The 27,198-nt window shown below is 49.9% G+C and overlaps 1 protein-coding gene across 3 annotated transcripts in view; it reads right to left on the reverse strand.

Annotated features, from left to right (window-relative positions):
- Positions 1-7,958: 7,958 nt before the first annotated feature.
- SLC4A9 (solute carrier family 4 member 9) overlaps positions 7,959-27,198 on the reverse strand; it is a 53,658-nt gene continuing 34,418 nt past the window's right edge. The window contains exons 16-22 of one of the 3 annotated variants that reach the window (XM_045028297.1): positions 21,700-21,878; positions 20,504-20,576; positions 19,569-19,637; positions 15,931-16,104; positions 14,678-14,782; positions 10,003-10,091; positions 7,959-8,434 (exon numbers count right to left, since the gene is read on the reverse strand). In XM_045028297.1, coding sequence (XP_044884232.1) covers positions 10,038-10,091; positions 14,678-14,782; positions 15,931-16,104; positions 19,569-19,637; positions 20,504-20,576; positions 21,700-21,878 — 654 coding nt within the window. In that variant the 3' untranslated portion in view covers positions 7,959-8,434; positions 10,003-10,037. Of the gene's footprint in view, positions 8,435-10,002; positions 10,092-14,677; positions 14,834-15,930; positions 16,105-19,568; positions 19,638-20,503; positions 20,577-21,699; positions 21,879-27,198 lie in introns of those variants that run through there. The other 2 variants (XM_045028296.1, XM_045028298.1) reach the window with 2 other exon arrangements.

Genomic DNA, 27,198 nt, shown 5'->3' on the forward strand with positions numbered 1-27,198 from the left:
AATAATGTTTGCTGCCTTGCATGGGAGTGAATTGCACTGCTTACACTGTTATTCTATTATCCATAATAATAATATGATTTGTAGTGCCTCTTTCTTTACTGGGCTAAGGTATCTTTCACTATCTGCTATAATAAAGACTGTTTTCAAAGCCAAGAATTGTTTTATTGAAAAGAAAAAAACTTCCTTGACAGACAGACAGACACACAACATTTCATGAACACAAGAGGGCAGGGGTGTGGGTTGGTGAACTGTACAGTCACAAGTTTGCATATGCCCTGTCTGGATTGCTGTTTAATGAATCCTGCACTTCAGGGTTCATATACTGCATGGTGATGGGGGTTGAATGCAGAGGGTAAGGGTGGTGGTAGGTATCAGGGCTGGTTGGGGAACATACAGGTGTTGGAGGCAGCTGGTGGTGGTAAGAACCTGGATGCTGGGGAAAGGTGGTTTGAGCTGACATTGGGGCACAAGGCACAAAGGACGGGGCGGGTGGGGGAGTAGCACGGTAGTGCTCTGCTTGCATGGCAACGAGTGACTCTATAGACTCCGCTTGGCGCTCCAGGATGCTTAGCAGCCGCTCCGTGGTTTTCCTCTTGGCCACTGCATTTCTCTTGCGTGTCCTGCTTTCTTTCTCTCGCCAATCCTTCAAGTCCTTACTCTCTCGAGCAGACTGATTAAGAACAGTTTTCAGCATGTCTTCTTTGCTCTTTCGGGGATTTTTTCTCAAATTTTGAAGCCTCTGTGATGTTGAACATCTGGGCAGTCCAGTAGTCAAGGTCACTGTAGAAACAGAAATGACAACATTTAACACGGGCAGCATTGTATCCACTATCTCCAGACATGAATTGTTACACTGAGGGAGTGAGTTCTTATTTAAGCATTCTTTTACCCACACGCATAACACTACAGAAGCCACGACATGGTGAGTGAGCAGTGCTTATATGGGGAGAAGTGGGGCTTGGGTGTAAGAGGGGAGCTGGTTGCTTCGGGTAATCTGGAGTGCTAGAGGGGTTGAGTGAAATGCAGATGCAGGGGTGATCTTATCTCCCTATCTCTTCACTAAAGAGTCTCCCAACATTTTTCACAGGACTTAATCCTGGAAGATGTTTCCCTACTGCGAGTCACTAGGGAACAGCGGGGGGCTCTTTTAGAGCAATGTGGATTCCGCCCGGGACCCTATGCGGCTTGCCTGTGTTCAGAAATGGTCCCCCCACCACTGGCAGAAGAGTGGCGCGGACGCGTCACCGTCACTGGGACAAGGGACACAGTGGCTCTGCCTATAAACCTGCGCAGGCATATTGCCCACGCTCTGGATGAAGCTTTTGCTGAGATAACTGAGGCAGATTACCGCGACGTGATAGACCACATCAACGGGCTATTCCACATCTAGAGGCTGGCATGCATGCATCCATAACCCCCCCTCCTCTCCAGAAACATTTCACCCAGAAAATAAAAGCCGCTTACCGGTAACACGCTCCTCTGCTTGTCCTTCTGCAACTGCTGGCTGCTGCGATTGGGTGCTTTCCTCCTGGCTTGAGAAGAGCTCCTGGCTGCATGCCTCCAGGGAATCTGCGGTTTCTTCCCCCATGCCAGGAGCTTCACTCGCGGTTTCCTCCCCCCCCACGCCTCCGCCTCCGCCGCCTCCTCCGCCTCCTCCTCCTGTCCCCCAGCCTGCTCAGAAGTGTCCATCGTTATCCTGGGATTGGCAGTGGGGTCACCCCAAGTATCTCATCCATCTCCCTGTAAAAACGGCAGGTCGTGGGAGCAGCTCCGGATCGTCGATTCCCCTCTCGGGCTTTGTAATAGGCACTCCGCAGCTCTTTAATTTTCACCCTGCATTGTACTGCGTCCCGATCATGGCCCCGATCCAGCATGGCCCTTGATATCTGCTCAAAGATATCGTAATTCCTACGGCCGGAGCGCAGCTGTGCCTGAACAGATGCCTCACCCCAAACACTGATGAGGTCCTGCAATTCACCAGTGCTCCATGCTGGGGCTCGTTTGCCGCGTGGAGGCATGGTCACCTGTAACTGATTAAAACTGATTGCACTCCACACCTGGCTGCAGCAAACAGGAAGGAGATTTTTAAATTTCCCGGGGCATTTACAGGGCGGGTCACCTGAGCCAAGAGCAGTAGAGTGCAAACTGATGTGCAGAGTGGCTGAACAGGAATTCTGGGATACCTCCTTATTCCCTGGAGGACAGGTAAAGCGCTGGTGAGTGTCCACACCTGCTGGGCAGCGCTGGATCACCAGCGCTGCACTCCTTATACCCCTGCCGGGATGGGTTTTCAGCCAGCGCTGCAACCAGGGAGTTGCAGCGCTGGTTGTGCCCTGCAAGTGTGGACGGGGTGTTGTTGCAGCGCTGGAAAGCCTCCACCAGCGCTGCAACTTGTAAGTGTAGCCAAGCCCTCTGTATACTACTGCCTGCAGAGAACAGTACCAGAGACAATGGCGACCCTGCAGCATAACATGACTGCACTTCCCCAGAGGCAGGAGAGCAGCTTTATTTTTTGCTGTGTATTATTAGCATTTCACACGTATCTTTTTGTAATCTGGTACCTACCTAGCAGGCCTCACCTAACAAAGGGCTACACACAAAAGCCACATCTGCCTACAGGAGCTGGGCCATGGGACCCTGAGAGCACTCGACCTGGGGTCTCTGACTACCAGAGAGATGCAGACAGTGTATTTATTTTGTATTTTAAAATGCTTATAACCATGGGGCCAGAGTCTGCTGTCAGTTACACCGCATCAATCAGGAGCAGCTCCACTGGAGTACCACCAAAACGAAACTCAGGAAAGTGAGAGGAGAACTAGACTCACGGTAGCCCAAGGCCTAGTATTGCACCACTGAGATCAATGGCAGTTTTGCCACTGGCATCAGTAATCACAGGATGAAGATTTAAATGCTTTCCTATCTGATGGTAAACACATCTGTGGCATGGGGCGAGCATGGTGCTAATACCATGAGAAAGAAAGGACCAATGCAAAGCGAACTATAAAGACAGCATGAACCCAACTGGGAGCCTGACCAACTTCCGCTTTTGGGGCCCGCCCAATGCCTCCCTGTGGTCCTGTTTGTGCTGCTCCTGTGGTGCAAAGGAGACTTAAAGCTGCCATAAGGCAGCCTAGGGTAGGGAAACCACAGATGGCATAGGACTGGTTACACCAGCCCTTCTTGATCCCACAGGTGTAGAGGATCTTTTGGGGTAGGCTGGGGCATGTCAGGGGGGAGAAGGAAGCAATTCCAGTTTATGTGGCAGCCCGGGGGGACCTTTACGTGTCAAAATGAGTCAGTGCAGCCTCAGGATTGCTCTAACTTGTGCTGCAGCCTGGTATGGACCATCCAGGTGAGGAGATCATAGAGGGAGCATAAAAGACTGATGCACCGTCCCCTTCTTGGGAGGCGATGAGCATGGCTCTGGTGCACCAGCGAATCTTCCCCATTTTGGCCTAGGGAACGGCTCAGTGTTCATAAACTAGCTCTTCCTCACAGCATTTTTAAAACCTGGGATGGGGATAACTTTCTTTGGCTGGTACAGCTAAAGCCCTTTGAACACTCAGACATACAGAGAGAAATCAAGATAAATATGTCTCTAAGAAACATGCTGGAGAGGGCTGGGGAGAGCATAGAATTAAAGGTACTTTCCTCTGGATCTGATGGAACATCCCAGTGCACAGGCATTGTGGGCATGGATTTAAAACCCCATCATGGTTGTAGCAAAGATGACGCTGCTTGGTCATGCTCTGGGGGCCCCGCGTATAAAGACTGCACCATGGAATATCACTCAGACCCCCTGAGATCAGGATTCAGGCTGGCAGGATCAGATTAAGGCATAGTCTCTGTAGGGTTGCACTGAGAGCCCCAATCCCTAGAGTCACAGAACAGGAGCAGCCAGCTCCTGAGCACCCTCTCCACAGCCAGACTGTTTTGCCCCTTCAGGGCCCTTTAAATTCACAGGTCAAAGGTAGCTCAAACAATCCCCACAAGGGGGCCCACTTATTGAGTCCTCAGGTGTGTATTAGCTCCCTAGGCCCCTAGCCCTGCTCGGTGTCTTTCTTCCAATAGCCCAAAAGAGCACAGAGGCTTGGAAAATGGGCACAGCCCCACCTCCCTCAGGATCGGTTTGTCTGCTTCCCAGCACCTCCTCCCTGGAGTTTGCCCTTCTCAGGTAGTGCTCTCTCCCTGCCAACTCAGGGCCCTGCAGTATCTGTGGGCTTGGTTGCACTTTACCCCCTGCGCTGCACCTTCCTGTTCCTTTTGTACTAGAAGCCCCATATTCCTCTCAGGTGGGGCTCGTCCTGGAATCAGAGCTGACTTAGCCCCAGGCTCTCCAGTCCTTGGGGCAATGCACCCCATTCCAGGTCACAGGAGGACAGCAGGATAACAGCTTTCTTTAAAACATAAACATAGCCTATCTGGGTATGAAGAAAAGCTTGAAAATATGACTAGAGTGTCGTGGAAGCAGCAATATCTACCTGAGTTGCAGCGAGGCTGAAATACCAGCTCTGGGAGGTGTGACTTACCCCATTCCTCCTGTGGAGTACTAAGCTCTGAAACCTGCTCTGGAGGCCCTGCCAACGCCAGCTCACCAGAGGACACTGTGTGGTGTGGGCCCTCACTGTTGTGGTGTGTCAGCAGGGAAACCCTCCTCCTCCCATAATCCTCTCCTTGGGTGGGTGGCTGGGGGCTGAGTCCTCCCTCCTCCAGGAAGGATCCAAGCCTGCTTGAAGATAGGATGTGGGGAGTCACATCCTTCAAAATAGGAGGGGGGGGGACCTATTTTGACAGCTCTAGTGTGGATGGCCTCTGTCATGACCACCCTAATTAGAGGTGGGGCCACTGTGCACGGGCATGGCTACGGCACACACGTATGGCCAGGAGGGTGCCCCTGAGAGGGTGTCCCTAGCTCCTGGGCTTGCTTTAGTGTGGCTCTGTAAGCTGCCAACATTTTGGAAGAGACGGGAGCCCCCTGGCCATATGCCATTGTTCGGACAGTCTGGGGTCTTCTGCTAATGGAAAAGCTGATGGATGGTCGGAGCCAGGCGAGGGCAGTTCCATACAGAGCTGACCACCATGTCTAGACTAGGAGGAGGAGGACAAGCCAGAGGAAACAAATTAACCTGGGAAATGGAGGGATTTTCTTTTGCTGTAAAACATTTACAGCCTTTGAGCTGCATTCTAATAGTAATAAATGGGGAAAACGACGGCTGCTAACCATCAGCTCCTGTGTCAGCTCCTACTCTAAAGATCCTGACGATGCTATAATCTGACCTGAAAAGCTACAGTTTTTTTCTGGTATCTGATTGAAATTCACAAAATACAAAGCAAAAGCATCATCCCAGGAAATCAGGCATGATCTACCCACAATGCAACACAGTCTTATATTACTTTCAGTGGCCCAATATAGATCTCCAGGTACTGAAACCTCTCTCAGGTGTAGACTAAAGTGAAGAAGTCTCATTCCCTAGGAGCTGAGGACAAATTAAAACCTAGTGGCCACACATGACAGTTGTCCTTACAAATAATTAGGAAACCTGGAACTCCGGCAAAGGGAAATCAAAATGCAGACTCTAATTTGAACACAGATATTTACAGTCTCCCCAGACAAGTTCTGAGTGATGGCAGCTTTCAAAGAGCGCTGGTGTTATTAATCAGCAAAACTCACTAGCTCATTGCCTAGTACGTCCAGTTCAGGAATCTGGCCAGCGGAATCTCCCTGCTTAAAGAAAGAGCAGAATGGAATCACTATGGTACTAGAACGCCAAGTGGGCCCAGCCCTTCCTGTGCTACAGGCAACTTTTCTCCCCAGGTGGGGAGAACAAGGAGGGTCAGGGGACCCAATCAAGCCAGGACGAGACTTGTGGAGAGAAGATGCTACAGATGGCTGTTGGCAGATGCCTGCAAACACTGTAGAGTTGTAAGGAAGTTCCTGGGGAAGGCTGAAGGCAGGAGAGCAGCATGGTGGAGTTAGAAAGCTTCTATGGGGTCCCTGCTGGGATACCAGGCCACATCTTAGGCAAGAAGCCAAAGAAGACAGACCCTTTCCAGTTGGAAACGTGTTCATTGTGGACTTGCAGGTGAGACACATGATCAAGTTCTGTTCATAGAAGACTTCAGTTCCCATCTGTGTGGCAACAGTAGAGGGCATATCAAAGGGACCAAGGAGAAGAACAGCCCAAGCCCTGGAAGGACAAGTTAGGAGGGCCGGGTGTGGCCTTTAGGGCCACTGGAGAGTGTGTGAACGATTATATAAATTAGACTCCACCCAAACAGCGGAATTTTGTTTTAAATACTGTGGAGTTTACTGAGGGGGCCTGAGAAGGGGAAACCGAGGCAGGGATCATAGAGCCAACTCAGGAGGCAGCCACCCTGCTACAACAAGGAATCATTGTGGCAGGTCATAGTTAGAAATATTTGCTCCTTCTTCCTTCTCATGCCAGTGTACGGATGGCTCTGAGATCTATGCCCATTATGCTGGGCTTCCATCATGTGAGAAGTAGTCTGCACCACTCCGGGCTGAGGGTGCTGCTGCTTCCCACAATACAAAGTGATTTGTGGGGAGCTGTTATGAAACCATTTCCTTCTGAATCCATTTACCATGGATCCCAAGGACAGAACCCAGCATGACTTATTGAGTCCTCAGGTGTGTACAGGGGTACCACCCTTAGTAGCATGGGCAGTCACAATTATAAGGTGCCCGCTTAAAAACTGGAACTACTTGGCATAAAATGGAGGAAACTGCAGCATTCTCCACCTTTAATACAGAAATTAAACCGATGGAGACTACAGGTCCCAGCATGCCATGCTCCATTTCAATGCAGTAGCTTTGCTGGGACCTGTACTCCACATGGCCTGCCCACCCATATTGTCATGGTGCATGGTGTAGAATTCTATGGCCAGCTGTGATGGAATGTGTCCGCACTGAGCCCCAGCTTGATGCGGTGTAGCAATAACTCCCTGAGAGGTTTGCTCCTGGGGATTTCCATGGGGTGTGCCTGGGTGCTGTTTAGAGCTTGTGATGGGGTATACAGACCCCATGCTGGTTAATGGGGGGTTAATGAGTTAATGTGGGCTCTGGTAGCCCCGCCTTGACACACTTGTGAGACAAGTCAACAGTGGAGGCAGGAGCTTACAAGGGAGACCCAGCTCAGTGGAGGGTAGACCAGGGAGGAGAGCAGATCTTTACCTCTGGAGGCAGGAGCTCCTTGGATGACTGCCGCCAGCTCACCTTGAGAGGGGACTATTCCTCTATATTTCCCTGAGAACTCAGTTTAGGGCCACAGCCTGATGGACTCCCCAAAGGAGCAGCTTTAACTCGGCGGTGGGATTATGCCTTTGTTTTAATTCCCCTTTTGTTCTGACAACCCGGGAAGGGGCAGGAGTCCTACCCAGGACCTGGTCAGAGGGTGGAGTCTTTTAGGACTGGAAGTGGAGTGGGAAAACCACTCAGACTTTGCAGAGCAGTGGCCTGGCTGAGTGCTGGGGACCTGCCCAGAGCCTAAAGGGCACCCTGGGGAAGGAATTCTGGTGACAAGCTGAACATGCCCTAGGGAGAGATTTTCACAAGTTGCAGTAGAGTGTGAGTCCAGCCACCTCCTTGTAGTCAAATACGCTCCCTTTGAGAAATCTGGAGCACTCTGACAGTGGAGATGCGGCAGGACAGCAGAGCGGGCTGGGGAGGCTTTATTTCTTGCTCTGTAGGAGAACAGCAGCGTTTGGTGAGACTCTGACATTGGAAAGATTGTTACTGGTACTAACAGTTCTTCCCAACTATGCAGAATCCAACGAGTAGGGAAATGAACCAGTTTCAAAAAGTCTCTGGTTTCATTTTAATTGCATGATTCTAGAGTGCTCACAAGCAGGGGATCCACTTAATAGAGGAATTGCAGCACTTTAATAAATAGAACAATAGTTACATACATTGTTGGTTTTGTTAAGCTACCCAGTGGCAGACAGGAGTTAGCTGACAGTGTCCAGAGAGACAAGGTAGATGGGGAAAGAGACAAGCTTGTGTGCTTACACAGAGCTCTTCAAATCTTCTGTTGTCTCTTTCACCAAAGGAAGTTGGTCCAATAAAAGCTATTACCTCACCCACATTGTCTCTAATATCCTGGGACCTACATGGCTATAACAACACTGCAAACAACTCATGGTATCCAGTCAGGGACTATGCAGGAAAGGTATTTGGTAATGGCATCCTACCCAGCACAGCAGGTTATGTCAGAGGGAGAGAGACTGCTGTGTCCATTTTGTTCCAGAATTTTAAGCTTAAAAACACTTGTTCCCTGCATTGCATCTTCCCTTTAAACCATCCATGCACCAGCCATGCTCAGTTCCTGGGATGTCGATGGAGGTCTGAAGATCAACCTCTTCCCAGAAATGTAAGTCGTCTGCTTCCCACGTGCATGAGACCATCAGAAAACACTCCCTGCCCAACACAGAAGTCATGTAGGGGGAAGAAAATCACATGAGACTATTGTTTATTGGCAAGGGACATTGATGCCCTTGATCCAGTCACCGTGCGGAGCCCCAGCTGACACTAGAGCAGACTGTGTTGCTCTACTGTTTGCATTACAATCCTTGGTATTTGTTAGATGAACCAAGAATTGTCAGCTGTCTAGTTCTGCTGCTCTGTTCCACTTACAAAACAGAACCCCCAGCACAATGGACAGAGATTTGGAGACAAGAACTCTCATCCCAATTCCTTGCTCAGTTCCCAGCAATTGCTGATCCCACCTCCTGCCTCACTTAGGACACTCCCCAGCAACCCCTACAGCCGGGTGAGAGGAGCCTGGCCAGGCTCCACCTGGGAGTCACACATCCTGCTTTCCTTCACTGAAGGCCAGCAGCTGTCACATGGGAGAGTCCTTTGAAAATGTTGGCAAGGCCTTCAGAAAGCTTCACTAAACCTGTCCTCCCATGCAGCTGCCTTTAGGAAAGCTCAGTGTGCTCTGCTCCTTCGGCCTGGCCTTCCAGAACAAGTGGCTCCTCCTCTGACACTTTTAGAAATCCCACTACTGCAGCGTGGGCCTCCTTCCAGCGCTCTGGAACGTGCCCTGCCTTGCCCTGCCTGTGCGACCCTGTGGCAGCTGCTGTGATTAGGGGAGTGTTCAAAGACATGTAACCTTTGGTACTGTAGCTATGAATTCCTTGTTTGCTCCTGATCGACCCAGTTCACCTGCTGAAGTGCACCTGCCTGGCTGCCTAATGGTGCAGGCGCACCTGAGGGAGGGCCGCTGCCATGTGCTGCATGGTCTGGGCCTGTCTGGAAGAACAGCCTTGCCATGCTGCGGTTGCACAGAGGAGCGCAAGTGCCAGGATGCTGCCAAATAAACTAGGTGTGTCCGCATCCACCATGCAATGCAGCCAGTGTTTTGCAAGATGCACCGGTTATGTCAGCAGGGCTGCATGCTTCCTGCTGCTGAACATACCATGTACACAGCATGAACCACACCCACTGGGATGCTGTTGCAGCCGCCCAATGGAACACAACACTCGGGGTACAGTCACCTGCCATGCTAACAAGTGATCTGGCTACACTTGGCTCACTGCGCTGCCTAGGGGCACTCACCTCCTGCGCTGCCAAATGTCCCAGGTGAAGCTGGCAGAAGGCGTACCCCAGCTCAGCTGCGGCTCGCCCTGGTTGTGCTGGGTGGGATAAGCAGGCCCTAGGTGTCTAAGGGAGAACCCAGAGGACAGATCCTATTGTGTATTGTGAGGATGTGAAGTGTTCCATGTGGCAGCAGGACCAGCCCCAGCCCTGCAAGGTGTGGAGGGAGTTGTGAGCTAATGCAGGTAAGGTACTCTCTGTCAGGAGTGACCCATCCTGCTCCTGCAGACTTCCCGGTGCCTGATGTTCTGAGGTGCTAAGCGCCCGCTCTTCCCCAGGAGGCTGCAGGTGTTCATGCTCCTTATGACTACACACAGGGACAGGAGCAGCACAGCTGGCTCACCACCACCCAGATGAGGTGCATCGTGTGAGTTACTGTCCCTCACCTTTCGCCTTGTCCCATCCGCGAGGCTGGATTCCTCTAATTCACAGAGATATTGATTTCTGGTCCTTTTTCCTGGTACAGGAATTCAGACTGTAGGAAAGAAGCAGAGGCCAAGGCAGGCATTACCGGCTTGTCCACTGACTGTGGAGCATCATTCAAACACTTCCAGCGGCAGAGAGCTGCATTCTTCACGCAGAATCATGCTGTCTGCCTAAGTGAGCTTCTTTATTGCAACCTGCCGCTTAGCCTTGCTCAGACAGGCTACAACAGTGTTTACTGTGGCTTTGGCAGTGAGTCCTCCCTATGGCAGAGGTATGACTAACTCACTCTAGAGCATGGTACATGTGGCTAAAGTAGGGATTAGAGAGTCCTGGGTTCTAATCCTACCTCAACTACCCACCAGAGCTGGGTGAAATACTTTGACCAATGTTGTTTTTTTTTCAGTGAACAACGCAGATGTGGGGACCCCGCCCCATTTTGTGAATCCATGTCGATTTCACCAAATTGTTTTGGTTAAAAAACCCAAACAAACAAAAAACATTAGAAAAAAATCAAACTATTTTGATTTTTCAAGTGGAAACGACTTTCTGTTTCAAGATTTCCTTTAACTTTATTAGTAAAAACATTAAACATAAAAAATGCTCAAAATCTAAATGAAATATTTGATTCAACCCAAAACAACTTCTTTCTGAAAGGTAAAAATAATTGGTTATGGTCTGACCTGAAACTAGTTTTCTCCCTGATTACGTTTTTTGGGAATCACTGGCAAGTGGGAAAATCCATTACCCATCCAGCCCTAGCACGGCATGGCTTTGGGAGGTCACTCAGCCTCAAAAGTGGCCTCTGGTCTTGGGTACCCGCCTTCAGCCGCCTAGGGCCTGATCTTCTCAGAAGTGGTGCACTCTGCGGCTCTCACTGACCGTGGCTGCAGTTGTGTGTGCTCTGCATGTCTGAGGAGGTGGCACTGGCATCTCAAGATAGATGCCCAGAAATTTAGGTTCCCAAGAAGAGAGGCCACTTTTGAAAACGTTGGACTTATCATTTTTGTGCCTCATTTCCCCTCTCTGTGATATGGGACTTAGACCTAACTCACAGGGCTGCTCGGAGGCTTCATGAAGCAAAGAACTCAGAGCTCCTCGGCTGTTGTATTCCTGATGGCAGTCTCCTCCACCACCCCTCGAGGGACCAGGAACACCTCAGGATCTTAGGACAGAATCACAGAAATGTAGGGCTGGAAGGGACCTCGAGAGGTCATCAAATCCAGTCCCTGAGCTGTGGCAGCACCAAATAAATCAAGACCAGGCCTGACAGGTGTTTGTCCATCCTGTTTTTAAAAGCTTCCAATGATGGGAACTCCATGACCTCCCTTGGAAGCCTGTTCCAGAGCTTAACTATCATAAGAGTTAGCAAGTTTTTCCTCATATCTAACCTGAATTTCCCTTGCTGCAGATTAAGCCCTTTGCTTCTTGTCCTACCTTCAGTGGGCATGGAGAACAATTGATCAATGTCTTCTTTAGAACAATCCTTAAAATGTGTGAAGACTGTCATCAGGTCCCCCCTCAGTTTTCTTTTCTCAAGATGAAACATGTCCAGCTTTTTTAACCTTTACTCACAAGTCAGGTTTTCTAAACCTTGTCTCATTTTTGTTGCTCTCCTCTGGAATCTCTCCAATTTGTCCACATCTCTCCTAAAGTGTGGTGCCCAGAACTGGACACAGTACTCCAGCTGAGGCCTCACCAGTGCCGAGTAGACAAGGACAGTTACCTCCAATGCCTTACACATGACACTCCTAATGTGATTTTAGCCTTTTTCACAACTGCATCGTTTTGTTGACTCATATTGAGTTTGTGATCCACTGTAACCCCCAGATTCTTTTTAGCAATACTACCCCTAGCCAGTTATTCCCCATTTTGTGGTTGTGCATTTGATTTTCCTTCCTAAGCGAAGTACTTTGCAGTTATCTTTATTCAATTTAATCTTGTTGATTTCAGACCAATTCTCCAATTTGTCCAGGTGTGTAACAGGGTGCTGGCCAAAAAGCTTCTGGCCAGGCCCCTGTTAGCCCAGCTCTGATTAAGGGGTATTAATTGGTACTGGCTGGGTGTGGCTCACCAAAGGGCTTAAGGAAAAACACCTGCGGGCCTTGTTAGCCAGGAGGCTATATAAAGCTGGCGGGAAGGACGCAGAAGGGTGGGGGAACAGGAACGGGAGGAGCTAGTGGCTGTAGTGCCTAGCTGGTGGAAGAAGCTAGCTCTCTCCCAGGGAGCTGGCTGGAATGGACTGTATATAAACGGTGGTGGGAACTGACACAAGGAATAAAAGGGCACTGGTGCTTGCATATTAAGCGGTCTCTGACTGATTTTTGGGACGAGCGGGGAAGTGCTCCGTTGCAAGGTGGTTTTGAATTCTAATCCTGTCCCCCAAAGTGCATGCAACCCTTCCCAGTCTGGTGTCATCCACCAGTGTTATAGCACTCTCCACTCCACTATGGAAGTCACTAATGAAAATACTGATTAGCAGTGGATCCAGGACTGAGCCCTGTGAGACTCCACTAGATAAACCCTCCCAGTTTGACAGCAAGCCATTGATAGCTGCTCTTTGACTACGGTCTTTCAACCAGTTGTGCACTCACTTACTAGTAATTCCATCTAGATCACATTTCCCTGGTTTGCTTGTGTGAATGTCCTGAGGGACTGCATCCAAAGCCTTTCAGAGCTACTAGGAGAGTACTGGCGCCTGGTGCCTTGCCCAGCTCTGGTGCTAGCACGCTAAATAATTTACTGCTTCATCAGGCATTCATAGCAGGTCTGTGCTGGCCACTTTGCTACCGTCTGTCATATCCCCTGTGATGAGAAAGGCCTGGCTGCTTGATCCTATGGTAACTCCAGCCCCAGAAAGGCTCCAGAGAAGCCCTTCCCGAAGACCCCCAGTATTGCTGGCTGTGAGTGGGATCCTCGTGCCAATATTTGTGTCTGTCCGAACCACAGCAAAGTCCTGCCGTGCTCAGCCTGCCTTTCCAATAGAAAATGAAGCTCCAAAGAACTCCCAGCATCCACTGCTCCTGACAGAGGTGAGCTGTGGGGCCCTGTTGCAGGGTGGTCCCCTGCTCCTGCCCTGAAGGGCTTGAAACAGCCCAGGAGAGGGCTGTGGCTGGGGCGAGAAGCCTGGGCTGATTGGGGGAAAGTAAGCTCAGCTGTGGCCAGGCCCCAATCAGGCCCAGCTGGCCCCTATAAGAGGCAGTGAGCCAGGAGCCCAGATAGTCTCCTTCTGCCTGTAGAGGGAGAAGGGCCTGGCTGCAGGGAGCTAGAGACAAAGTCAGCGGCATATTATCGCCAAGGCCAACAAATTTGCAGGGGTGGCAAATTTGCTCGTGACCCCTCCCCAACTCCGCCCCTTCCCCAAATCCCTGCCCGCCTCCTCCCCTAGGCAAGCCATGCTTCCCTTCTCCCCCCTCCCTCCCAGGCTTGCCATGCGAAAGCGCTGGGAGGGAGGGAGAAGTGAGTAGCAGTGCGCTTGGAGGAGGCAGAGCAGAGGTGAGCTAGGGCCCGTGGGTGCGGGGAGTAACCCGGGGGGGCTGGGAACCACTCCCCACCCCAGCTCACCTCCACTCCACCGCTGCCATCCCCCAAGCACGCCACAACTCCCCTTCTCCCCCCTCCCTCCCTCCCAGGCTTACCGTGGGGGAGCAGAGGTGAGCTGGTGGGATGGCAATTTTTTGAGGGCCTAGTGGCACCAAATTTGTTAATCCACCACTGGACAAAGTACCTGAGCAGGGCTGGGAAGAGGCTGAGGAGCTGGGGAGCTCCAGCCTGGAAAGTCCCAGGCTGTGGCCTAGCATTGGGCTAAAAGGTACTGGGGGTTGCAGAGGGCAGCCCAAGGGTAGGCCAAGGCAGCAGGTCCAAACCCTCCTTGCCAGTGATGAGTAGGCGGATACTGCAGTCTGCCCCAGGGTGTGGGGCTAGATGATGACTGGCAGTAGCCTTATACTGAGGTGAGGTGGGAATAGTGGGTGGGGGTTCCCTGGGGAGGGGAGACCCTAAGACTGAGGGGTTACTGCCAGGGGGCAGCACCCCAGGTAAAAGGGCACCAGGGTCCAGGGAGGGACACGGGGCCAGAGAACAGGTGGATCACTGGCCTGCAGAGGGCACTCCTGGCTGGAAAAAGAGCTAATTCCCTGAGAGACCAGCAGGAGGCACTGCAGGGGTGAGTCCGCACATCTACAGGCCCCAAGGTTGGAATGGGATCGAGGCAGCCTCTTGGGCACTGTTGCTCATGGGGAAGCTACAGTCTCCATCCAAAGTCCCTCCCTCCCCTCAGACACTCTGTGCTGGAGCCCTCCTTAGACACACATTAGGATCATTCCTCTCCAAGGAGCCCCAGTGGAGAAGGAGCATCTCCTCCCTCTCTTCCCCCTCACACTGTTGCTGCCTCCTCAGCAAGTCTGTTCACTCAGCCTGCCTCGCTGGACCCGATGGAGGCCCCTGTGACAGGCGATCAGCTCTCTCTGCCTGAACTGAGGCCGAAGGGGCAGCGTGCCCATGATGGCGCTTCTCCAGCAGGTGAGAGAGGCCAGTCCCCACTCCCGCCCACAGCGAGGGGAATGCCTCCCTGCCCTCTGTGTCTGTGTATCTGTGTAACGACATTTGAGGCAAATGGCTCTTTCCTGCCCCACTTACATCCTCACTGTCACTCTCCTCCTTCTCCTGGCTCCTCTGCAGTTTTTCTTCTTCCTCCTTCCTGTCTTTTTCTGGCATGATGTCATCCAGCCAGCTGAGGTCCTGCTGGGAGAAGATGCACTCCATCGCCTTCCGGATCCCCACCAGCGCCAGGAGCTGGGGCCAAACCAAAGGGTCAAGTAAGCATCGTGCAAAGGATGGGAACAATTAGTGACCCCCAGGGAGTGTAGTTCAGTGGTCACAGCGTGGGAGTCAGGACTCCTGAGTTCTATTCTGACTTTACCATTTACTTGCTGTGAGCCCTAAGGCAAGACCCAGTGCTGCTCAGTGCCTAAGTTCTCCCATCTGTAATATGGGGATAATATATTGCAGGGGTGCAAGGCTAAATTAGTATTTAATTGTTGTTGTTTTTTTGAGGTCTTTGGATGCAAGCTGCTATATAGGTGCAAAGTATTATTACTGAAGTGGCTCACATCCCTATCCAGTGTAGGATTGAGTCTTATGTCAGTTCACCCCAGGTCCCCATTTGAGAACCTATCCCATTATTGCAATCAGTGAAGTCAGTGACAACACTGTGCCTTCAGTAGGAGCAGGAGCAGGCCCTAGATGCCTCCAGCAATGGAGATTCCACCCTTCAGGTCTGAAGCTTTCCAAACCAGGCCTGGTTACCACCTTCAGACAGCAGAGACATCCCAGCAGCCCTCAGCTGCCATGTGAGAACATACAGCCAGCAGGGTCTCGGTCCTAGAGCTGGCACGGCATTGACAGTTAGTACTGCGATCTTGGACTGCACAGGAGCCATTGTAGAGCACAGGTACAGCCCACTCCAATCAGTAGGGAGGCCTCAGAGTTCCTGCAGCAGCTGGAGTTTCCAGATGCTCATCAAGGGCAGTTCTACACATATGGCATCGGGCTGTTTGTCTGGGAAGCCAAGGCACATTGTAGGTCTCTCACACCCTTGGGTAGAAAGTGGGAGCTGATCCCTTTGGCAGCCCATTCTCTCGAGCAAGCCTGGAGGGCCTTGTCTAATGGGAATCGTGAGCACTTCATAGGACGGGAGAGGGAGGAAGCCCAAGAGACAGGATCTAGGGTTGTCTGAGGCCTGGGACTTGGCTATTTCTGGGCCATACCAAAGTGGGACCTGGGTGGGAGATGCAGATCAACAAGTGCTCCCCTTCTATGTAAGGAGAAAGCCACCCAGCCTAGCGGGGGCACAGTGAGCCTGTCACTGCCCAGATACAAGGACCTCCTACCATCACTGGGAAAATAATGGCAGCTACGGTTGACTTGAGGATCCACAGTGCAGCCAGGCAGAGCATCTGAATGAGGGTGAATAGGTGCACTCGGCGCAGGGGGACGTGGCGAAGGTACATGAAGTCAGGCTGGTGTTTGGCAGGCATCAGAAGGAGCTGGATTCTGTCCATGAACTGAAATGGAACAAGGGCAAACAGGTCACAAGGTGCCAAGTGGGTGAGCCCCTGGCCCAGGAATGAGACAGGACACTGAGGTTCCCAGGATATATTCTATGCTCATCTGGGGGATTTATTTCTGGTAAGGAGAGTCTGAGACCCTCAGGTCTGCAGATTGCAATCTGCCAGGCTTTGCTTTTCACACTCCAAACCCCAACCCCAACTTCCCGCTAAGGATTCTGGGTAAAGTAGTCCCACAGACATTTCCTATACTAAGAAGGAACACTTTAGGAAAATTCTGCTATGCTGATTAACATGCCATAAACCCCACTGAAGTCCTACAGCAAGCTCAGATTGGAAACCTGCCTGGGGAAAATCTTTCCAACAACATGTGGTGCTGCCAGCCCTAACTTGGGTCATGATTTCAAGCTTCTCTGCAAGGAAGAAGGGTTGGTTTGTTTTTTTTTAAATGAAAACAGATTCTCTCTTAATTACATGCCTCCAGGAGTTTGGGCTTTATGAAAAACACTGACTATCACAAGGCTTGCAATACAATCACAAGAGCTGGCAACACTAGACATACTGCAGTCTTCAGCTCCTGGCAGTCTAGTAGGAGTTCCATCCAACAGTCAGAAGCATACATCACAGGACAAAATTCTTCTTCTCTCTCTCTCAATTTCACTCACTTGCAGCAGCTCTGATTTACTTTCAGCTCTGTATGTGCGTGCGTGTGTGTGTGTGTGAGAGAGAGAGACACACACACACACAGAAAGAGAGAGGCAGGCTCTCCTGAACCACAGAGCTAGCCAAGGCGGCAAAATGAGATTGTGCCTGGAAGGGTTTTATCACAAAGGAAAAAGGACTCCCACTTTATATTTCCATTAGAAATCGAGGTCTTATCAATCATGTTGTTCCGGGAAGGCTCCATGGCTGCCTGAAGAACTGGCAGGGTTCTGAAGTCACAGAGAGCGTGGAGGTGAACCCAGAGTGATCGAGAGAGGAAGGGATTTTTATTCAGACTGTTTACACTCTGTTTTTGCTTGTTTTTGTTAACACTTGACTCAAACCCTTAGGCGAGAAGCTCTCTTTCGCTCTCGCTCTCTCTCTCTCTTTAAGAGTCTGAACACCCTGCCCTTTCCGTGAAGGGCTGAGAAAGCTCCAAGGCCACAGCACTGAGCTATCCAAGGAGTCCTCCAGCAAAACCAGGAAAGACAGGAGATAATATCCCTGATGCTTTTCAGGTAATATTAAAAAAAAGCAAAACTAAACTAAAAATCCCCTCCCACCAAAACCCTTATCCTTCCAGCTGCCGCTTCTCTGAGGCCTTATTATTCATCACAATGATGCAGAGAAGGGCTGAAACCTGACTTGTCTCATCCTTCGCCAGTCACCTCTAACCATACCATCGCCCAGAGATGTCTCCTGTTATTTCAGCCTGCTCAGTTCAGTGAGCACAGAGGGGTTAATCATTACAGCAACTGCCCTGTTGGGCTAAGAGCAAAATGAAAAGACTCTGGAGACAGAAAGTCCCAGCTAAAAGCAAAGCCCCCTGGCACCAGCTCCTCCATGCTGGCACTGTTTCTAGAGTGCTTGTGCTGGCAGCTTCTCGGCTCTAGCACAGACCCTCCAGCGCAGTAGCACTGAGACCAGGCACTCGGATCAGTTTAGATGCTGGCTGGGTCTCTTTAGAGTTGGGACAGACAAATGAGGGCTAGGACAGGCCATTTGTAAAGGACTCTCTAAAGATCTTTCTCCAATAGCTTTGCTGTAACATATGAGCCCTCGACAGACCCACCGCTAATAGGGAATACCTGATGGGCAGGGGGGCAGAACAGTTTTATTGGCATGAGACTGGGATGCTGAAATCACAAGCGAGTTAGGCAGGTCATGCCAAACCAAAGCCAATAAACCCTTTCTACCACCCACACTCCGCCATCTGCCACATGTGCTACAGACCAGCTATTTTCAGAGTGTTTTAGAGAGGGTGTATTTCTTTTATTTGTACATTGAATCCATGGGTCCAACAGTGGGAGCTGGCTGCCTACAAACAAGGGGAATGTTAGATGCATCTAAACCTGGCCTAAAATAGCTTTTCTATAAATATTGTGATTTCAAGGACTGATATCTCAGACCCTTCCATGCTGTGTCCCCTATTAGAAAGCTGGGAATCTCCCCTTTCCAATCAGATAAACCTCCAGCTTCTAGCACTAACAGTTTGCAGAATGCCAGGCTTCCAACCTGGCACAGGTTCGGGATGGATATTTCCCATCCCATGCCTCAAGGTGGGGTCATTTTGGGGGGAAATGCCCCATTTAGGGAAAGAAAGAGAGATTTCTGGGGCAGGACATTTTTCTACAGAAACAAACAAACAAAAAACCCATAGCAGTTTGAAATTGTCCAGAGGGTTGGAATATTGGCAATAGGGCAGTTGAGGCATTCAAAGATGTAATATAAATGCCGTTTATTACATGGCTCTTTTAATATCACCTTTCCTCTATCTAAGTGATAAAATCTATCCATCCATCCCCATTCACACCCCTCTACCCATCTTAGTGCGTGATGCCTATCCATGATAAATGGCACCATCTTGGGCCACATTTCTCTAGCATATGCCTTTGAGTGCCTTGCCTGCACTCTGCTCCCTAATCGAGCTCCATGGGACTCTTTCTAATGTTCCAGTGCCCAGTGCAGCTCCAACCAGCCTCCTTTTGTCAACCTGCCCCAGAAATTTTCCCTCCTCTCCCTCCAAATGTGGAATTTCCCCCTTGAAATCACACCGCCCTAGGGCCCAGGAAAGGCAAAAGCCAGCCCTGCACCAGGAACCCAAAAAACCAAACAAAAAAACAAAAACCCACAGCAGCAAGTCTCAGAACCTGGCTCAACTGACCCAGGGTGGTGGGGCTCATGCTATGGGGCTACAGATAGCAGTAAAGATGTTTCTTACGCAGGCTGGAGACATGGCACTCAGATCCACACCCTTTGCTGGGTCTCAGAGCCCGGGCTCCAGCCCAAGCATCTAACACTGCTATTTTGAGCCCCGCAGCATGTGTCCAAGTCAGCTGACCCAGGCTCTGAGACTTGCTGCCGTGGGATTTTTTTTTTGCTGTGTAGACATATCCCCAAACACCCACCTTTATTGGTGAGAAGACACAGAAAATCACCCTAATAAATGTGTGTGTTTAAATTCTCTACAATAGGTTTTCTGTAACAGATGGGACACCTAGACAATACCCAGGGTAGTGGGATAGGGGGTTTATCAGCATTTGTTTGGGATGACCTGCGCAATACAATTGTGATGTCACCCTCTCACCTCCCCCCGAAACATTAACAAGTTTATAAATAAGCCCCCATGCCACAACGTATGGCTAGAGCTGGAACTGAGCAAAAATGTTACATCCCCTGAATTCAACCCACATATTGAGAACATTGAGAAACTGGTGCAGAAATGTCAAGGTGATTGACCTCTGTGGATCTGTACTCACCTGGATACTGTTAAGAGCGGCCACGCCCATGTAAAGAAAGACTCCATACAGCACAGGCATAGGGATATACTGGAGAAATCAAGTGAGAAGCATCAGCATGGTCAGATGTAGCTTTCCTTACAAAAACTTATAGAATGTAATCATCTTCCATAAGATCAGTCTTCAAGTATGGCCAGCCCATTTGGTTGTTTCATTTCAGACACAGCAGTTTAGTTTTATGGTTATTGCTTGAGTTATAAGGAATTCAAACTTTGGATATATTCCTACGCAGAACACTTGGTTAAGATATCATTATGGTGGTAAAGACAGATTAGCTACTGCAGAAAACAACTTGCTAGAAAGTTGTGGGTATCAAAATCCAAATATTTGAAAACCAGGAAATTCTGCTGTAAGAGAAAGTTTTCAAAGCACAAAAATTTGGAAGTCAGGAAATTCTGAATAAAGGTTCCACAAACACCCTTAACTCTGCCCCCATGCCCCCACTATACCCTGAATTGTCCATCTGATGACAAATCACAGGTAGGATCACTACGGTTTTGTTGTATTTTGTGGGTATGTCGCCTCAGGCTGGAATTTACACCTCCCATTCCAAGTGTAGACATACCGTAGTGGAGCAGTATAGAGTGGAGAGTGTATGGGGACTGTATGAGGAGGGTAAAATGTGACCATGCTGTGGTCTCTTGATAAGCACAGGAATGGGGATGGTGGAGAGAGGTCTTTGGCCTGTATATGGAAAATAGGAAGTGAAGATGGCACAGGAGAGGGTGAATTGGAGGAGGAGCTGTGGCTGGAAGATGATGGGGGAGTGCAAGTCATCCTTTACAATATGGGATGGTGAATGGTACTTTCTTGGGCTTAGATGAGTGAAAATTAACTGATAGTCCAACCTTTTCCCACTTCTATAATAATGACGTCAACCAAAAACGCTTTATTACCTTGAGAACCGGGGCCAAAAAAACCGACACTCCAGTGAGGATAAAGACCACCAGGCCAGTCAGTCTCTGCTCCCTGCAGACAAACACTCCTGCTGTTAGACACTTTGTATTTCATGTTTGAACCACAGCTCTTACCCATCCCAATCTATGGACAGAGATACAGAGCAGAACAGCCAGTGCACTGCTCCAGTGCCGTACAAAGATGCCCTAGCTGCAAGTAGCCCTGTCTGTAGTATCCCCTAAGCCTCTGCTAATGCTCCATTTCCGCTTTGCCTCTAGGGCTAACTTGAATGTGAACAAAGCAAGGAACTGCACACAGGTGCTCCAAATAGAGCTGCAGGCATCCTCTGGGAAGAGCTTGTGCAGAAACCCCTGTTCTGCTTTGCTATTCTTCTCTGAACCAGGTGCTATGAAGCACCAGCCTTCACTTCCCTACCTCAGAGTCAAACCAGGCATTGCAAAAGGAGAAATGATGTCTAAGAGTCAAGGAAAAAACTTCTGCCATCGTCCTAGACTTTTCCCTGTCGTTGGCTCCTGCAGCACAGTGACAAAAGACTGTTCGGGAATTGTATGGGGTTACAAGCACCCTATACGATGGCCTTATTGCACGGATAGCTGTGCCTTAGCATGGTGTGAAAACTGGTAATAAAAAATCCATGCACACTTAGTACTTGCTGTTGTAGCACAGTATGTAGCTCTGCCCAGTGAGTAGAGAGCATCTAGTCAACACAAAACTCCCAGTTGACTGTCTACTAGACAGACAGATGGATCTGATTGCGTGCCCATCCATTCATTCGTTTTCTAGACATCAGCGACATGTCTGTTCCAAAATCCCAACCTGCAGCAGTGGCTGGTACCTGGTACTTTAGAGGAATGCAAAATTCCCCCGTAATTCAGCTGGCCAACTGTGCAGTGAGGAGCTGGGGAAGGGGAGCTTCTTTCCTCACTCACATAGCACCCTGCACTCCGAAGCATGGAGTCAGGTTGGCTGGGAAGACAATTCCCAGAGCACTTTCAGAACCAGATCATCAGCAGAACACATTTTCCCTTTGTTGTTTAGTGATTTCTACCAATAATATTCACCATAGAGCTCACCACGACTCAGCACTGGAATTCCAGGGTCAGCCTGGCCCTTGGAGAGCACGCCAGCTGGAATTGTCAAGGTGATTTTGCTTAATGGGAGGGGGGAACAATACCTGATTCCCAGGAACTTGGGCTGCTCTCCTGGTGCAGAAGTTGTACTCTCCTTTTTCAGGCTGTCCATGTGGGCCAGGGAGATGACGGTGGCAGACACATACCAGGGGAGACCCGTCACAGATGTGAGGATCATCAGAAGGGAAACGCAGAATAAATCCAGGTGAAAACCTGCCCCTTTCTGGAATGAGAGACACATCAGTGCTCAGAGAGACATCAGCCTGCAGGGAATGGGGAATCAAGGATTACAGCTTGTTTCCAATGGATCCTACTGGCTGTAGCAAGAGCTCTGTGCATATAGCCAAGGGCCATTGCTGGGGAGTTGGGCTCTGCGGAGGCACCTGAACTGACAGACCCTAGCTAGAGGCTGGGGGTAGGACATTCTCAGTGAAGAAGCCTTGACTCTGGGATTTGCTTCCTCCCTTGGGCTAACACAACCTTATTTTATCTTCAGCTCACACTGCCAGGCCTATCCTAAGACTTTTAACCATGGGATGGTCATGTGGGAAGGGTCTCATTTTTGCTGGTGGAAATTGCTGGGAGTCAGGTGCCCTGGGGGTTTTGCAAATCCCACTAGACACCTATCCACATCTTTAGGTGCCTAAATACCTTTAAAAATCTGGCCCCTCAAGCATCACCAACCAATTAGGCAATCAGATTGCTATCTAGTGGACAATGATCCCTTGATATATGTTTGGGGAAAAAAAGTTAACCTACAGGGAAATAATTAAACAATCTCCCCCCGCCCCACCCCTGCTGCCCCCTGAAGCCAACTGGCTCGCAGTAATTCAATGAAAACAGAAGAAAATGTATACAGTCAGGATCCTGTTAGTTCTTGATTGGCTCAAGGTGTAGGATGAGATCCAATTTCTGATCCAGTCAGAATGCATGTGCACCCTACATTCCAGTGACCAGTGTCTCTATATAACAAGGTAGCCGCTATTAATGCTGTCTGTTGAGACTATTCATGGATGGTATATTTCTCTTCATGGTTTCTGGTTCTTTTTTGTTTCTGTTCATTGGTCTGTCTGAAAGCTACAAAGGCTTATAAATAAAAATACTAGCATTGTAGAGTGATGACCATAGTCACTGTGAAGACCTGAGCTGACAGAGTCTAATTATGTACCTAGTCCTCTTTCTGGTTAGCCTGTCATTTGTAATCAAATCCCAATATAATGCACATGTATTCATTCTTCAGTAGGATTTGCTGTGGAACAATCATCCATAAAGCATGGATTGTTCACAAACTGTTCACCTCCTCTGCTCTAGTCACTATAGTAGTGGGGTGGGGTTGGTTGCTTAAGTCACATTTTGTCCCTGATCCTGGTTGGATGTACTGAACAGGGGGCTAATGAATCACACATAATGTGCTCTCCACTACAAATTTACAGACAAAAAATCATTCATGCTAAAATTTGGGATTTTGGAACATTTTCACAGCTACCCAGCAGCAGCCCGACTCCTTGAGGATAAAGAATAACAACACACCTTGTGGTAACTGTGCTTCTTTGGGATGTTTTGTCTGCTGTCCTATCTTGCAGCCACGCTGAGGGCAATCATGGTTAATGAAGGTGAGGGGGTATGACTCTGCATGGCTGCCTTGAAGATCTCAGGTATGGGCATGTTGCTGAAATTCACAGAAGAGGCAGCCTAAGCTTTGATACTCAGAGGAATATCCCCTTGATCATGTGAGAGCAGCCTGAATTGCACTGGGTGATCCATGTAGACACTCTCTTGGAAGAAATGGCTCCAGAAGCCCAGCAGGGGAGACAGGACAAAGCCCTTCGGCCTATCCAGGCAATTTAGCAAAGCCCTTGAGACATCCAAGGTCTGAAGTTTTTTCTCTCCGAGGAAGCAGCGGGGCTTGTGGGTGAGGGAGAGAAAATGAATAGATTGAGTTAACTCAAAGTCCAAGCCATCTTTGGGAATAAACTTGGGATGAGGGCTCACCACCACCTGTGGAATGTGTGGAAGGAGGATGGACGAGGAGAGCTCAGGGCTCACATGCTGGTGTGATGGCCATCTTGCGAGTATGGTGGTGTAGACAGCTTTCAGAAAAAGGCTCAAATATGGGGCTCCAGGAGACCAGAAAGGACAATATGGAGATCCCAGGTAGGTTGGAGCTCCCTGATTGGTGGATAAGTGTGAAGCAATCCTTTTAAAAACCTAGAAACAGCAGGATGGGAGAATACTGGGCCTGACTGGAAGAGAGGATGGCATGGCAAAATCACTGCAAAATGGACCTTCGTTGAACTGAATGAGAGTCCAGAGAATTCCAGGTACAGGACGTAATCAAATATCTTGGGAACAGGGGGTTCCAATGCATCAAGGTTGTGCTGGGCTGCCCAAACTGAAAGCCTTCTCCACTTCGAGGAGCAGGTTTTCCTTGTGGAGGGCTTCCTGCTGTGCAGTAGGACTTGTCATGGGAACAGTCAGTAGCACTTCACCAGCCAGCATCTGGGCCATCAGGTGTAATGAGTTTGGGTCTGGGTGAAGAATTTGATTTCAGCTCTGTGATATTATGTCTGGACAGTCTGGAAGTGCCATCGGAGGCTGTGTTGACATTCGGAGGCGAGATATCAGCCATAACTGCCTCGGCCAATCAGGATTGGTGTAGCTGTATCCTGACTGATTTTCCCTTTCCCCCTGGGTATCAGAGGGAGGGGTCAAAATGCATACATGAGACCTGGATTCAGTGTCTTGCACACAGCCTGGGTTCATGCCTACTCTGGAGCAAAAGACTAGACACATCATGTTTTGTGTGGTGGAATTTCCCCACTGATGAAATCTCAGTCTGAGGGTGGTGCTCTTCAGAGACCATAATTGTTTTAGCAGACAATCTGTCCCCAATTTGCTGTTGGCTGCTGGGAGACAAGAGCAATTGGAGTAATCCTAGGAAGTCAACGCCAAGTCCATAGTTTGAGTGCCTCTTGGCACAGTGGTGAGGAATGGGCAACTCCCCTCTTGTTTAGATATATTGCAAATGTGCTGTCTGTTGGGTTCTGTGTGCCGTAATTTCTTAAGGCTGGTAGGTATTATTTGCAGGTTAACCTGATTGTCCTGCATTCCAAGAGGTTTATATGCAGTTCGATCTCTTGCTGGGATCACACTCCCTGTATTTGGAGATGGTTCCAGTGAGCATCCCACCCTGTTCCCGATGTGATCTCTGATCAGTGTCTTTGGAGGAGGAGAGGCAGAGTAGGGTACTCTTCTCCACACATTCTGTGAGTCTGTCCATCATCCTAGTCACGGCCGGCTCCAGACCCCAGCGCGCCAAGCGCGCGCTTGGGGCGGCATTTTGCCGGCAGGGCGGCAGGCGGCTCCGGCGGACCTTCCACAGTCATGCCGCGGGAGGTCCACCAGAGCCGCGGGACCAGCGGACCTCCCGCAGGCATGACTGCGGAGGGTTCGCTGGTCCCGCGGCTCAGGTGGACCTCTTGCAGACATGCCTGCAGATGCTCCACCGGAGCCGCGGGACCAGCGCGCCCTCCGCAGGCACGTCTGCAAGAGGTCCCCTGGAACCACGGGACCGACGACTGGCAGCGCGCCCCCTGCGGCGTGCCGCCCTGCTTGGGACGGCCAAATTCCTAGAGCCGCCCCTGATCCTAGTGATGGCAGGATATGAGCTGGGATCATGACATACATGTCCATTTGATGTCTCATAGGGACACACTGACCTCAGCCAGTCCTGTAACAGGGATAGGTGAAGTTGGGCTAGTGGTGTCACATGTGCAAAATGACATGTGGCCTAAAAGTTTGAGACAGCTTCTCAATGTAATTGACGGATGTATCTTGTTGTTGGATATTGTCTGTATAGACTGAAATCTTTCTTCTGGAAGATATGCCTTTGCCAATTTGAGTTGATGAGAGCGCCTATGAACTCTATCCTCTGTGAAGGGTTGAGTGATTACTTTTTGTAGTTTACTATCAGGTCCAACTCCCTGAACAGGTCACAATCTATGTTTAGGGCTGTGGTAACATCCTGATGAGACTGCCTTTGATCAGCCAATCATCTAGATATGGATAGACAAGAATGCCTTGTCTCCTTACATCTGTGGCCACCACAGCCATGCATTTTGTGAAGACTCTCACTGTTAATGACATGGTATTGATAGTGGCTGGGCCCTACTGTGAAATGTGACCTTTTTATGGGCCAGATGGGTCCCGATACAGAAATTTGCATCCTGGAGTTCAAGAACCACAAACCTGTCTTGAGCCTGTAAAAAGCCTGTAAGCAGGTGGTTTCCTTCAAGAGAACCTGGGTTCCTTTCTTGGAAAATAATCATCAGGTTGTTACTGGAAGTATGTGGGTTCTCTCTCTCTCTGGTCTGAGGTTAGAATCTGAAGGGCTTCCACCTCAAGGCGGGGCTATAGACACTGGTGCTGGTTTTAGGAGTCACAGCCTGGCTGACAGGGGCATTGATGACGTGGATTTTGAAGTGAATGGGCCTGACTTGGAGCTGGATGTTCATTCTGCTGGGTGCCAAAGTGCCCCTCCTAGACTGCTCCAGAAGAAAAGGTTTTAGTCTCATGTCTCCTGGGTGTTTCTCCTTCTTGGCAAGAAAGACCAGCAGATAGAGCTGGTCAGGCATGGGGGTGGGGGGCTCTCACCTAAACAAAATAAACAGCAGTTCTGCCTGGCAGGGCCAGGAATGGGACCATCCCAGGACTGGCAGGCTTTGAGTCTGCCATATGAGGTGGTAGTGGTGGCCAAAACAATAATAAAAACAATAATAAAAAAGTTTGAGGAAGGAAAGAATGTCATTTTAAGGGAATGAACCCTAAGTCACTGCACGACAAGAGAGCATGAAGGGGCAGCAGGTTTGGTTCCATCTTGCTGCCATGGGCTGTAAGCAGGAACTGAAGGATGGTGACGGTATTCTGTCAGCTGGCAGGGGGTAGGAGGACATGCACAGCACAGGTGCGCCCCAACAGACACTGCTATCCAGACTCCAGGCTCACGTGCATGAAGCACATCCACAGTCCAGAACGGAATCCACATGGAGACATCCCCAAAGAACAAACACTATGCTCTGACCCCAGGAATCACAGGGAACTGAGCTCAGTACTTTTTTCTGCCAAGTTATTCCCAAATCCGTTTCTGCCACCATTCATCTGGCTCTAGGGGGTGAGTCTAGCCTGTGCCATAGCCTCTGGAGGCTTCCTGCCGAATGCAGCAGGGCTTGTTTACTAAGGCCTACTTGTACCTAGTTCTGGCACTGCAGCTCATTTCTCCTTCTCTTCTCCAAAGCTAAGCTGGCCGTTTCGCTCCAGCCTTCAGAACCAGGCAGGGAAGTCGGACTAACACAACAGCTGCTGCAGGGGTTTGTTCCAGGGAGGAAGGAGACTGGGTATCTTCCTGCTGGTAACTCTTAAGGAGATGCCTTCAGAGGGCAGCTGATATGCATCAGAGAGGTGAACAAGCACAGCAAGAGCAATCGGATAAGTCACAATCCCAGCTCAGCTGAACAAAACCAGGTGCGTTCCCAGGCCCAATGAAC

The sequence above is a fragment of the Mauremys mutica genome, chromosome 8, assembly GCF_020497125.1.
Source record: "Mauremys mutica isolate MM-2020 ecotype Southern chromosome 8, ASM2049712v1, whole genome shotgun sequence".
In the NCBI taxonomy this organism is placed as follows: domain Eukaryota; kingdom Metazoa; phylum Chordata; order Testudines; family Geoemydidae; genus Mauremys; species Mauremys mutica.